At 36.9% G+C, this 13,763-nt stretch overlaps 1 protein-coding gene across 1 annotated transcript; it reads left to right on the top strand.

The window, feature by feature from the left end:
* Positions 1-298: 298 nt before the first annotated feature.
* LOC120723210 (integrin alpha-M-like) lies at positions 299-12,959 on the top strand. The gene is made up of 30 exons (XM_040014555.1): positions 299-935; positions 2,764-2,866; positions 3,008-3,111; positions 3,527-3,597; positions 3,688-3,802; positions 4,329-4,456; positions 4,543-4,688; positions 4,932-5,082; positions 5,252-5,402; positions 5,675-5,748; positions 5,883-6,003; positions 6,348-6,487; positions 6,617-6,763; positions 6,856-7,068; positions 7,166-7,299; positions 7,597-7,739; positions 7,825-7,979; positions 8,105-8,230; positions 9,396-9,469; positions 9,552-9,693; positions 9,784-9,882; positions 9,981-10,060; positions 10,133-10,219; positions 10,318-10,387; positions 10,487-10,585; positions 10,699-10,779; positions 10,907-11,017; positions 11,153-11,266; positions 11,345-11,455; positions 11,588-12,959. The coding sequence occupies exons 1-30, from the start codon at positions 899-901 to the stop codon at positions 11,678-11,680; spliced, it is 3,420 nt and encodes a 1,139-aa protein (XP_039870489.1). The 5' UTR covers positions 299-898; the 3' UTR covers positions 11,681-12,959.
* The last annotated feature ends 804 nt before the right edge of the window (positions 12,960-13,763 follow it).

Raw genomic sequence — 13,763 nt, 5'->3', positions numbered from 1 at the left:
CTCCAGGAGCTGCGCCTGGATGACGGCCGATTCCAGCGCTATCACCGTCATTCACTCGGCCAGTTTGAGGACCTGCTGTCCCGCGTCGGTCCCAGAATCGCCCGCCTAGACACCAATTACAGGCGCTCAATCCCACCTGCAGAGCGCCTGTCCGTCTGCCTGAGGTTAGTAAAAGTGTTTAATACGGTAGTCCTTTATTGATACCTGTGCTAATATGCTAAACCATCCATTTATACACTGCTAACATGGATGTGCTATGCTAACAGTGAATGCTGTCGGGTTTACTGATAGCGGGATCTATATGTGTTTTCACTCTTGTATGCTTTTCATACAAGTTTCATACAAGACAGATAAAAACTTTATAAGATTTATATATATCGTTTCCATATGGGAAGCACCCTCCCTAGGCCTGTTTCCTTAGTGTTTCTGTGACAAGGGTCGTCTGATTTCTTCTTTGTCTGGTTCCTCACCCACAGCCAAATTGCCTACCAGTGGGCAAAAGCCCCCTGAAAACATTTACACTGTCAGATTTCTTCCTGTTTTTACTTGTGATTGCAATGATTTCATCTGGTTGCCCAGAAACTAATAGATTATTCAATCTTTTTAGTATATGTGATCTTGTTTTTAATTGTGCTTTAACAGTCACATCAATTTTAAATAGTTTACCAAAGTGTTGTGTGTCAAATATAACAGACAGTGATATCAGTATTCTAACTCCTCCTACAGTAGAGTTCCTCTAAATGACTGTCTTAAGTTTGAGCATTCACTCTGTGCATTCTGCATTTTAGTTTCAACAACTCCTTCAGCACTTTCAGAAGAAGTAACAGCTCATTTGAGTAGTCACACTGAAACAGAAAAAAATCACACTTAAGTTTATTTTTTTCATGGGAGTAACACAATGGACTGGATCATCAGTGCTATGCTGTTCTTGTCAGGCAAGTTTGTGCCTTCTCATTTTGTCTTTCAAAATTGTGGCAACAATTTTCACCCCAAAAAAGATTTTTTGGAGTACTGGTAATACAAATTAGAAGTGAAACTATATCTTCTAGACATACTTTGCTAGTGGCAATTTACTTATTTCTTATTTGAATTTCATCCTCTGTAAACAAAGCTACCTGCAGAAATGTGTGTTTGAAACCATAATGACCACAGTAAGGCTGTCCTGACAAAAGGTTGACAGCATGTTATAATGATGAGCAATATTTTTTTTATTACATTTATATTTCTCACTGTAAATGTTTCACTGTTGAACAATGTAAGATGCAAGAAGCCAGGAACAATGCAAAGTTAGCACCATATTATATGATTATTTAGAGAAAGATGTGTCCGGTCATGCCCAAAAAAGTGTAATTTTGTTTGCTGGTAACTGAAATGACAGTCCCTTTTGATTTTTCCTGTATCCTAATCATGTGACAAAGTATTTGCTACTCTGTATTGTTTGAATATCCCAAAAAATCACAGTTTTCTGATTTTAATTTAAATTTTGGATTTGTAGAGTTGTAATACAAACCTCAGACATTTTCTGTGTTAAGCGTGTGTGTGTGTGTGTGTGTGTGATATAAACTGATGAATCTGACATAGTTGAGGAGGACAGGATGTATGTGCACAATGGCGTGATTGTCCATTCAGTTCCTTTTTTTCAGTACTGTAAAAGGGCAAATGTATACACTATTATAATGATCAGTTTTCATACTGTGTACGTATGTATGTGCATCATACTGTTTAAATACCTAATAATTAGTTTGAGCGATCTCGTTCTTTCGGTCACTACCCACACTTCGTGACCACAGGTGAGGGAAGGGGTGTAGTTCGACCGGTAAATTGGGAGCTTCGCTTTTACGCTCAGCTCTCTCTTCACCACAACAGACTGGTACAGCGTCCACATGACTGCAGTTTCAGCATCAATCAATCTGTCGATCTCCAGCTCCCTTCTCCCATCACTCGTGAACAAGACCCCGAGATACTTAAACTCCTCCACCTGGGGCAGGAACTCATCTCTAACCTGGAGTGGGCACTCCACCCTTTTCCGTCCGAGAACCGTGGCCTCAGATTTGGAGGTGCTGATCCTCATTCCTGCTGCTTCACACTCTGCTGCAAACTGTTCCATTGTGAGCTGGAGGCCTTCACCCGATGAAGCCAACAGAACCACATCACCTGCAAAAAGCAGAGATGAGATTCTGTGGCCACCAAAGTGAAAGCCCTCCGCCACTTGGCTGCGCCTAGAAATCCTGTTTATAAAAGTTATTAACAGAATTGGTGACAAAGGGCAGCCCTGGCAGAGCCGATCACCCACCGGCAATGAGTCCGACCTATTGCCGGCTATGCAAACCAAGCTCTTGCAACGGCTGTATAGGGATCGAATGGCCCGTAGCAATGGGCCAGACATCTCATACTCCCGCAGCACCTCCCACAGGACACCGCGAGGGACACGGTCGAATGCCTTCTCCAAGTCCACAAAACACATGTAGACTGGTCGAGCAAACTCACATGCACCCTCAAGTATCCTCGAGAGGATAAAGAGCTGGTCCAGTGTTCCGTGACCAGGATAAAAACCACATTGTTCCTCCTGTATTCGAGGTACGACTAACAGACGGACTCTCCTTCCAGCACCCTGGCATAGACTTTCCCAGGGAGGCTGAGGAGTGTGATCCCCCTGTAATTAATTTAGTAATTAAAGAAACACAGAAGGCTGAGCTGTTGAAATAAATCACATTATCATTCCATAATAAGCTTTAATAATGTTTTTCTTTCTTTAATTATCAGTGTTAAATGCTGCACTTAGTTTCAATATTGATCCTGTGGCTTGGAAGACCCTGAGGAACTCTGCTGCTGGTTTTGGCTACCAGGTGGTTCAAAGACAATCCGAGTAAGCCAGAGCATAGATATGTTTAATATGAGTTTACAATTGCCTGCTTATAACATTCACCACTAATGCTTAACAACTGGAGGTTTTTCACTGCACTTTGTTCACCAAAATGTTATCTAATGTCTGGATTTCTCTCCTTAGTTTGCTTGTCAGTGCCCCACTTGAACAGTATTCACAAAACAGAAAGGGGAGAATATACAGGTGTACCATCTCTGGTGAAAACTGCCTAAATATACAATTTCGAGGTAGGTAGTTTCTTGATGTCTTAACACAATATCCTGAAACTCTGACAGTATCTTTCAAGCATTGAGATCTTGGAATATGACATTAATTAGATTAATTTGCAGATAAGGTGGATTTCTAGAGAAAAAAACTGAAATGTGCAAGTTTGTAATGCATTGTTAAGCATTTGCCATTTCATGATATAACAAAACACTTAATTGAATGTAATTGTTTGTTTAATTAATTCTTGCTAAAAGTTATGTATTTTTTGTTGATTTTCAGACACAGTAATAGTGAACTTTGATTAGTGTATTTTGCATTCTTTCCCTTTGTAATGTGGTACGAAAAGTGGCAGTCATTTAAATAAAATGTATTTTCTAGTGACCCCAACATTTATTTTATGAGTGTTTTAATATATACTCAATGCTTTAAATACAGAGCCAGATTTTGCTATCAACATGTCTCTTGGTTTGACAATGAAAAGTGATCCTGGAACCCAAAATGCTGTGGTGAGTTGGTGAACTGCAGACGTGTCACACTGGAATGGAAGAATAATCAGCATGCTTGATTCATCATAATTTGATCTTTTCTCTTCTGAGGCATGTGGTCCAACTATTCCAAAGGACTGCAAAAGTATCACCATGTACAGTGGAGTGTGCTTTCAAATAAACCGTTCCAATAGATTTGAGCGTCCCATACCACCTTCTGTCAAAGGTAACAGGATACTAAGTTTGTGAAAACAAACTCAAAATAATAATAGAATCTATAAATACTTATGTCACTGCACATTCACACAATTAATCGCTGTGACCCAATAACCTAATACATTTTAAACAGTCTGAAGCTCATTTATTGCAGTTATTGTGCTTTTTTAAATATTTTTTTTAATTAGTTTTAATTATGTTTTGAATTTTCAATTCAGTTTCATTTTACCCCCCAGAGTCACTTTAATAGGTTGAGATTAGTTTTCATTGCTTTAAGTAGTAATTTTTGACTTTTTAATTCTTTTTAATTATTAGGATTTTAGCTTGGGTAAGATTTAAGAGTTTCAGAAATCATATTACAACACAAACATAATTTATGAAGGCAGTTGACTCCCAGTTATGTAAACATCCCAAGTCACAAATAAGCGTGCACCAAAGATTCAAATGGCAAATGGGACCAAAGTGTGAATCTTCCTAACAAAGAAAGGCCACTTAAAGTTGCTCAACACTACATTTCGTACCCATCTTTTTGGCAGAATGCCCGCTGCAAGCAGACATTGCCTTTCTGTTGGATGGTTCAGGGAGTGTATATAGCGAAGATTTTCAAACAATGAAGACCTTTGTGAAAAATCTGGTTCGGTCTTTTCTCTCAAGTGATACAAAGGTGAGGAACAGACATTAAATATTAAATATTTCTTTATTTCCATAATTAATGGAATGATTGATTTTCGGTACTTTTTTCTTTTCAAGTTTTCTGTTTCCCAGTTCTCTACTTCATCAAAGGTCCATTACTATTTTGATAATTTTTTCTCATCTGGATCATGGGAATCTAACATTGATAGGATAAAACAACTAGACCAAGCAACTTACACAGCTGAAGCCATCGAACATGTTGTGTAAGTGCTGCCATGATGTTACACATCTTTCACAGTTAATGAAGTATGTCAGAGGTTAGAGATAACTTGTAGAGCTTTATTTTATTATTTTTTTTAAAAATCACAATTCTTTGTTATATTAGCGAAAATACTGTAAAAGAAGGCATCATGATTTTTATGTAAGCAGTTCTCTTCAACATCTAAAACATCTAAAAGATGCACTGTAAAGAAAGATGAACTGAAACTGTTTTCTTCATTCATCAGCCAAAATGTTTTTACACCACAAAGAGGATCCAGATCAAATGCAAAGAAGGTGCTGATAGTTATTACTGATGGAGAATCTCATGACTCACATCGCTTACCATATGTAGCAAGGCTAGCTGAGAGTAAAAAGATTGTTCGATTTGCTATTGGGGTAAGTACCTGCTCAGTTTTACACTGTACCAGTTTCTTCAAAAGGTTAATCCTTTCAATGACCCTGTAAAGTTAACCTAATTTTCTGACACTAATGAAATGAGGCACCATTCTTCATGAGGAGGACTGTGTGGGTGCTAGTAAAGTAAAAGCTGTGTGTGTGTTTCTAGGTGGGGAATGCATTTAATAAACCTGCAGCAGAACAGGAGCTGAAAACCATTGCATCGTCTCCGTCAGACAAACACGTATTTCAAGTTAGGGACTTCAACGCCCTTGAAATAATAAGACAGAATTTACAGGACAAAATTTTCTCTATCGAAGGTACAAACATTAAAAAATGTTACAACTTTGTTAAAATTTCTGTAAACATTCCAGCTATAAAAATTAAAGCAACTGAAGCCACCTGCAGTAAAGGCCTGAGAGATGTTCACCTTTTTTATCTCCTTACATTAGTGTGTTAAACAATACATAAATGACATATTTTTAATAAAGAGCAAGTGATTATCTAGAATCAGTCCTTCAGGTCGTGAACAAATTGAAATTACACAGTTTGTCCTTTAAGTTCTTTTTTTTTTTTTATTTTCATGTTACAGGATCACAAACCAGTGGAGAGTCACTGAAAATGGAAATGTCTCAAGAGGGATTCAGTGCAGTTTATGTGCCTGAGGTAATTTAAAACACTTTAAACTCAGACAGTCAAGTGATAAAAAGAAAGGAAAACCAAACAAAACTCCAAATTTAAATGCACTGTATAAAACATTCACACATTTATTTTTCTGTACATTTCTGTCTGCACTGTAGGGAATTCAGATGTCTATTGTTGGTGCAAACCAGTGGAAGGGAGGCTACATGCAATACACAACAGGAGGCCAGAAGCTGAAAACATATGAGGATGTGTCTTTGGAGCCTGACAGCTATCTTGGTAACAACTAACACATAAACATGTGATCATGTAGTATATACATAGCTGTGCTGTAATTCTTTCCCCCAATCAGTTTGGAAAATAGACAACATATAAAGGATGAGTAAGGATTCCAAAGGCTGAGGAAGAGTATGCTTTAATTAGGTGTTTAATGTTAGTCATGTTGTTTTTGATTGTGCTTTATGTCACATAAAATATGAAATACCACAAATGACAACATTTCAAGAAAAAACATCTTCCATGCACCTTAAATATTAATGAAAATATTTATAAATTCTCTGTATGACTATATTTGACTATTTTTTACTTTTTTAACTGAAGACTGCTTGACTATTAAATTCTAGGTTACTCCATGGCAATTGCTAAATCCTGGAGTGGCTCAGTGACAGTTGTTGGTGCTCCAAGATATAAACACAGAGGAGTTGTGTTTGCTGTTAACAGAGAAAGCTTTAGAAATCAAAAGATTGAGCCCTTTCCATGGCAGGTACGTATGTACAGTATAAAGTGATAGACCTGAATGACAATGTAAAATATATTTAGACTATATATAAACAAAACTGTACTATTTTCATTTATCTGATTCTTTTCATTTAATAATTTGTTTCTTACACAGTATCAGACTGGTGAATATTTTGGGGCAGAGGTGTGTACCATGGACATAAATAATGATGATATCACTGATCTAATCTTCATATCAGCCCCAATGTACATGGAGCCTGATAGAGAGGGAAGAGTTTATGTTTGCAGACTAACTGGTTTGGTAAATCACGGTTTTATCTACTGCAGTTAAATTAATCGGTTTATTTGTCAACTTTCTTAATGTTCATAAAATATTCACTCTCCTCATTTTAGTTTGTGGAGTGTAATTTTGATGATCCATTAATACTAAGAGGACGTGCAGCTGTCAAGGGAAGGTTCGGCTCTTCTCTTGCTGTGCTGCCTGATCTAAACTCAGATGGATTCATGGATTTGGCAGTTGGAGCACCTTTGGAGAATAGTGGTGAAGGCAGCATCTACATATTCCACAGTGAAGGAGGAGGAAGAATCAGTCCTACCTACTCACAGGTACACAACATCAAAGAACTCACGAGGATGACTAAACTAATCTGTAATGTAAAGTCATTTTCTGCAGTTTGAATATCAAATATTTTCATGTACACAGAGAATTACTGGCTCTGAGGTCCAGTCAGGACTGAAGTTCTTTGGCCTGTCAATCAGTCAGTCATCTTTTGACCACAGTTTTGACGGACTGCCTGACTTAGCGGTGGGCTCAAAGGGCAAAGTTGTTTTATTGAGGTAAGTCCAAGACAGTCCAATCATGCATTATTACTGTCCATGTTTAATTCTATTAACTATTTCTGTTAAATAAAAGAAATGAATGCCCCACCGGTTAAAGGTTTAGAATGAATTCCATGAATATTTTTTTTAATTATTACAATAATTTATGACATTTCTAGACACTTTGATATAAACTATTAGATAAAAACAAATTATCTTTACTTTCAAAAATGATTTTGCATGATCAAAAACCTTTAAGCAGTAGTGGTTTGTAAAAAATGCAGTGTGGTATTTTCCTGTGATGTTCATTTCTAGATCAAGACCCATAGTAATGGTGAAAGCTGAGGTGTCATTCAACCCAAACCAAATCCCTACTCAGAATGAAGGCTGTTCAAAACCATTGGAGAACACAGCTACAGTCTGCTTCACCATGAGCAGAGTGTCTGCAGTCCACACAGGTTCATCATTCTACTCTACATCATTCAACAACAAAGCCACTGCCCATCATTTGTAGCATTGAATCCAAACTGTGTTTTATTCCAGCTCAAGCAGTGATTAATTATACTATAACACTGGATGCCACACGTAAACCTCCAAACAACCGAGCTTATGTCAGTGGGAAACAACAAGAACAATCTGGATCAGTAATTGTGGTCTTAAGAAGACAACAGTGTTCAACTCTAAAGTTACTTATTGAGGTAAAAATCAAATAATATCAGGAAAAACAACAAACAAACAAAAAAAACCCAATGCAAACAATCAAAGTTCAGTTCAGAGAGTCCTACAACACTGAATACAAACCAAATTGCTCTTTTTTTTGCAGGCCTGTCCAGAAGATGCTCTTAGTGCTCTTTCCAATGAACTCAAATTCATGTTTAATGGTTTGTCCATCAACAGAAATCCCAGACCAAGTCTTTCCTCACAGGCTCAAACAGCAACCATTTATCCTGTAAGTAATATTTAAACACAGTGTATTAACAAACAATTGGGTCAAGAAAACAACTTTAGTCTTTCCCTTTTATTAATTAATTGTATGAATTAATTTAGTTATTGACATGAAATTGACCATTAAACTCAGTTAAAGTGTCAGTTCTAAGTGATCCAGGCCACTGAACGTCTTTTAAGTTCCAGAAAAAATTTCTGTCATCCAAAAGGATTTACAGCATCTGATGGGGAAAACAAAGACTAAAGGCCTTTACAAACTGAACATGTAAAATCCATGCAAGCATTTTGTGCATTAAAACATTTTTCGAAATCACTCATTCTTAATGTAGATGTTCACGGCGACCTTTTGTTGGACAAATTTGCAGCTTTTATTTTATTTTAAATCAAGCTCAATATCTTGGGCGTAAATACAAAGATGTAACTAACAGTTGTTTTTTGAATACAAATGTTCTGCAAAAAACACATTCCTTTTTTATAATGCGCTCCCTATATAATGGCCTTAAGAGTGAAACAAAGTTTGAAACAAAGAGTGGGTCAAGGTGTTATTCCTGTAAGAGTCACTAGCCCACCAGCTATCATGTGAGCTAAGGCAGCGGTCCCCAACCTTTCTTGCGCCACGGACCAGTTAATGTGTGACAATATTTTCACGGACCAGCTTTTAAGGTGTCGCGGATGAAAAGAACAAAGTAAACAAAGTAGTCCAACATTCCAAGATTAGCTGGATTTAAGCAGACTTCAAAGAATTATAATAAGAATAAGTGATCAGCTGTTGTATTTCCAGCTCTCTATGTCCACCATGGAGCACAGTAAAAGGCTTTAATGTTTAAGTAATCATTTTATTTCCCTTCCGCCACCAGAAAGAAAATTACTATTGGATATTAATGTATGGCTAATTGTAGTCAAAGACTAATGCAGTAGTAACAAAAAGCAATTAAAAAAAGAGCTCAAGATACACAATTCTTAACTTAGAATGATAGCTTGTGTCTGAGATCAAAGTTGTCCAGAAGTGGATCAAGAATATTATCAGAAATTGTTTTCTTCCCTGCAAAAAACCTCCACGAGATGGTAGAATGAAAAAAATTGGTTGTTGGATTCCCTATATACAATGTGCTAATTGGAATAAGTCATTCATCATTTAAATATGTTTTCCAAAATGCTCTCTTCCACAGTTAGGGTTTGACATCAACTGTGGCACTGACAACAAATGTGTTGATAACCTTAAAGTGGATTTTACGTTCACCAGGTGAGGCTCATGTATAGAGCTTTGTTTTGCTTGTGCTTGTATTCCTTTTCCTTTATTCTCATCCTCCTTAATACTCTGACAGATCCTCAGTGGTTAAAGTGGGCATTGATGAGCTTTTGGATGTCACAGTCACAGTGGAGAACAGAGGGGAAAACTCCTACAACAGTCGTGTTATTCTCACGTATCCAGCTGGACTCTCCTACAGGAAGTTCACCATTCAGCAGGTAAAGCATCAGGATCAAGTCTGTATCAGTTCATCAGTTATCTGCTGCTCTTTCAATACATCCAGCAGTAATTTTATTTTTATAACAAAGGGAAGAATTGGGTGCAACTCTTTGGACAGTGAAGATGGTTTATCACGAGGAAGGACAGACTGCACTATCCACAAACCAATTTTCAAGAGCAAAACTAAGGTGTTTTTGCTTAGAATATCTTTCTCTCACTTCTTTATAGTTTTGTTTACAGCAAAAAGAGATGACGCAATTTGATATGTCTCCTCCATTCAATTAAGGCTTCCTTCATTGTCTCCTATGGGATTGACACCAACAGTCAGCTTGAGAGGAAGCTCTTTATCACTGCAAATGCCACCAGGTACTGTTCCTTTGGTATATTTTTGTATAGTCCCACAGATAAAATATGAATCATTTCACTTCTTCATTTCAGTGGAAATCAGGAGCATGCCACTACAAATGAACTCTATAAAAATAAATCGATTGATGTGAGATATAGCATTTTTATGACATTTGAAAGGTATGGGTTCTTCCACTTGAAATAAAAAGCATCGTTTAGAAATTAACAAATGTTGTATTACATGGTATTTATTTAATTTTTTAAATATGTCTGTTTAGCTCTCTCAGCTACAACAATTTCACATTTGGGAGGAGTGATTTGCAGAAACCAGTCCAGCAATCAATTAAGGTCAAAATATAAGTTCTGTATAAATCTATATATGTGTATTTATATGTTCTGTATAATCTAAATCTAATTGTATTGATTGGTTGTCCTTTTCTTTATCAGATTACAAATGATATCAGAGCACTTAATTTCACTGTGGTGATCAGGGTTCCAGTGAAGCTTGGTAAAAAAGACATTTGGGTGAATTTGATCAGTCTACAGGTATTATGCAAAAGTTTTGAGTCACCCATCATTTCTAAAAATGGCTTAATGTTATGTATGGATGTGGTATAATTAGGACAGAACCAAGCATACCTGAATTAAATGTATTTCAGATTGCAGACTGTCAGAGAGGAATTGATGAAGAACCACCTGTCAAAACTTTTGTTTCTCATATCAGAAAAAATAAGGTGGTGGTAAGCATACCTCTGCACTTGAGCTTTTGAAATTCAACCTCTTTTAGATTTTAACATTCACCTCACCTATCTCAAATTTAGCTATCACAGTTTTTGTTGGATTCAGTCTTGTTTAAATCATTCTCAGGACTGCTCTGTAGCCAAGTGCAGAGTGTTCAAGTGCAACACTTTCATGGGAATACGGGAGAGTAGGATGTATGAAATCTCTGCCAACCTCAGTTCAGGATGGATAGAGCAGGTAATGGATGAGTAGTTTATGTTAAATTAATGTATTTTGGATTGTTTGCTAAATGTTTAGATATATAACCATTTACCTGTTAAATCAAACAATATCTAATTTAGGGTCAACTCGCGATGTATTTTTTTCCCTTAGATTGGGCTTCAGTCTGCCAAATTCCTCTTGACCAGCACTGCCAGTCTGGAGTATGACAAAAACCAGTACATCTACTTTTCAGCAGGGTCTGACAACAATCCTCCTGTTCACAAGGTGATTATACAATATTTTCTTTTGTTTGGCATATTAAGAGCTTTAATTTTATTCACATTCTGTCACTTCATCTGTCAGATTGAGGCAGAAGTAGAAGTGTATCCTAAGCTGAATTTCACCAAAGCGATCATTGGAGGATCCCTGGGAGGGTTGGCTTTTCTAGCTTTACTCACTGCTAGCCTGTATAAGGTGAAAGACTCTTTTTATACTTTTTTCAATTAAAAGTTTACAAGTTTTTTTTCTCATGTAGCTTGGTTACATTTTTATTGGAACTCTAATATATGATTGCTGTATTTTATGTGCTTTTTCATTCACTTCTAGGCTGGATTTTTCAAGAGTAAATACAAACAGATGATAATTGAAATGACAGAAGATGATCCAGGGACGGCTGCAGGTGCACCCTCAGCAGAGTAACAAAGATGGCATTTGTAGCTGTACATCTAATCTGAATGACAGATGTAGACCATCCTGATAATTTCAGGGGTGAACATGGTGTGTAGAAATGTCCATGCTACCACATTTGATTAATTAAATAGACAACAGCTTGCTGTGTCTCAAATCACTTCCTTGCCTAGTCATTTGCTATAATCTGTAACAAAGGTTCCTACCTGGTCGTCAGGATCCTCAAGACTCAGGACCATAAAACTGGAGCACCTATTGTAAATAAGAAACCACCACTAGATATTTGTCTTAAGAGGATATATTTATGTAGATTTTCAAGCCTGTAAGTCCAGCAAGAAAGATTTGGCCTTTAAAATCAAATCTAACCTTTATTTTAATGGTCTGTGTATTTTATTCATATCTTTGTTATTAGTTAATTAATGAGCTGACAATGAAATGTCTTTCCACATCTAAATGAATCCAGTGTGCTGGATAAGATGTCATCTCAGACATAAAGCAGTATTCATTTTATATCATGCAAAACAAAGAGGAGCAGATTCTTTAGCAGCCTGGACTTCAAGATGTGGAAAAAGACAACTTCCTTTTTCCAGCTTTACCCTACTTAAAGCACCACCTGTCCTCGCCGGTGTCTACTTTCACAGTATTAGTTAACTCTTTGAAATCTTCTATGTATCTCCATGATTTTGACTGTAAACATAATTTAACTTTATGTAATTTCTAAAGACTGGTAAGTAAAACAGAACTATGACACTCTGGCATGTATTTTTAGCACTATTTCAATATTTAGTGAGAGGGCAAAAGCAGATAAAACTTTAGAGGTAAAAATGAAAGACAGGTTTTTCCAGTCAGTGTGATGTAAGAGTGTTCCCTGCTTTGATTTGTAGGGAAACTTATTAATTAATCAGAAATGTAAAGAAATATGAATGTTTAAAAGTAACATGACCGTGTGACCTTTGAATACAAGAGTGATTATTTAAAACAATGACTTTTTAATCTGACCTCAAACTTGTTTATTGTATGCATGTATCTGTCTTTATCGGATGAGGATTTTGTCATCATTTCAAATCCAAGACTATATTTTTTAGCTCTTTCATCAGAAATGTTGGTAGCATTTTAGGGATGAAAGACTCCACTTTCTCTACAGCAAGACAGTTCATAATGTTTTAACAGTGCGTTCACACCGAACGCAATAGACGCGACCAAAAAGCGGCACACAACCCTAGCTGGTCGCGTGCACATTCGCACCTCGAAGCGGGTCCAAAGCAAACTAGTCGCGCTTTAAAATGTGCAATTTACAAAAATTTATTTGAAATAAAATTAAGATGCTCAAACAGAAAAACATTAAACATAAATATAAAAGGACCCAGCTTAAATTGAAAAAGCTTCAGGGAGAATGAGGAGAAAAATAAGAACATTGTTTCTGCCCTGGAGAGCCTGCTGCCTCATCAGAAAACTACTGATTGATAGAATGAATGGCTTTGGCTGGACCTTCTCTTTGAAATAGGTCAGAGCATCACATCACCAGGCCCCTGATTGGATGTTGCAGGCTGGAGTTCAGATTTTTCCAACTCCAGCGGTAGACGCGATAAGCGCGAATGCACAAAATGCACCACATAAACTGCAGCACGTATTTTACTTCAAGCTTCAAACTTGTCAGTCACGCTACTTGGTTGCGCGAATCAGGCAGAAAAGCGTTTTCGCGATGCAAATGTGCTTCTGAAGTTTCGCGCGACCCCCAGTCGTGCTTCATCGCACTCCTCCATTGACTTCACATGTAAACCTGAAGCTCTGGTAGCGTCTATTGTCTCTCCATGTCCTGATAGTCCTATATCATCTACTATAATCAAGAGCCATACACTATCACTGCATTCTACACTACAGCTCAAAAGTTTAAAGTGAATTAGAAACATCTTATTTTCTAAAAATGCTGAAATTTATTTCATATTTTTAAAATTAATCAGAAATATGAATGTGTTAAAAGTAACATTTATCATAAATGATGAATGAGTTTCAAAGGAATATCTGCAGAGGCCCATTTTCAGCAATAATATTTGCTGTGTTTCAGTGGTACATTGTGTTAAGTAACTGTCAGTTT

This window comes from Simochromis diagramma, unplaced genomic scaffold (assembly GCF_900408965.1).
Source record: "Simochromis diagramma unplaced genomic scaffold, fSimDia1.1 OVJJ01000186.1, whole genome shotgun sequence".
NCBI lineage: Eukaryota > Metazoa > Chordata > Actinopteri > Cichliformes > Cichlidae > Simochromis > Simochromis diagramma.
This window is presented reverse-complemented; position numbering and strand designations above follow the sequence as displayed.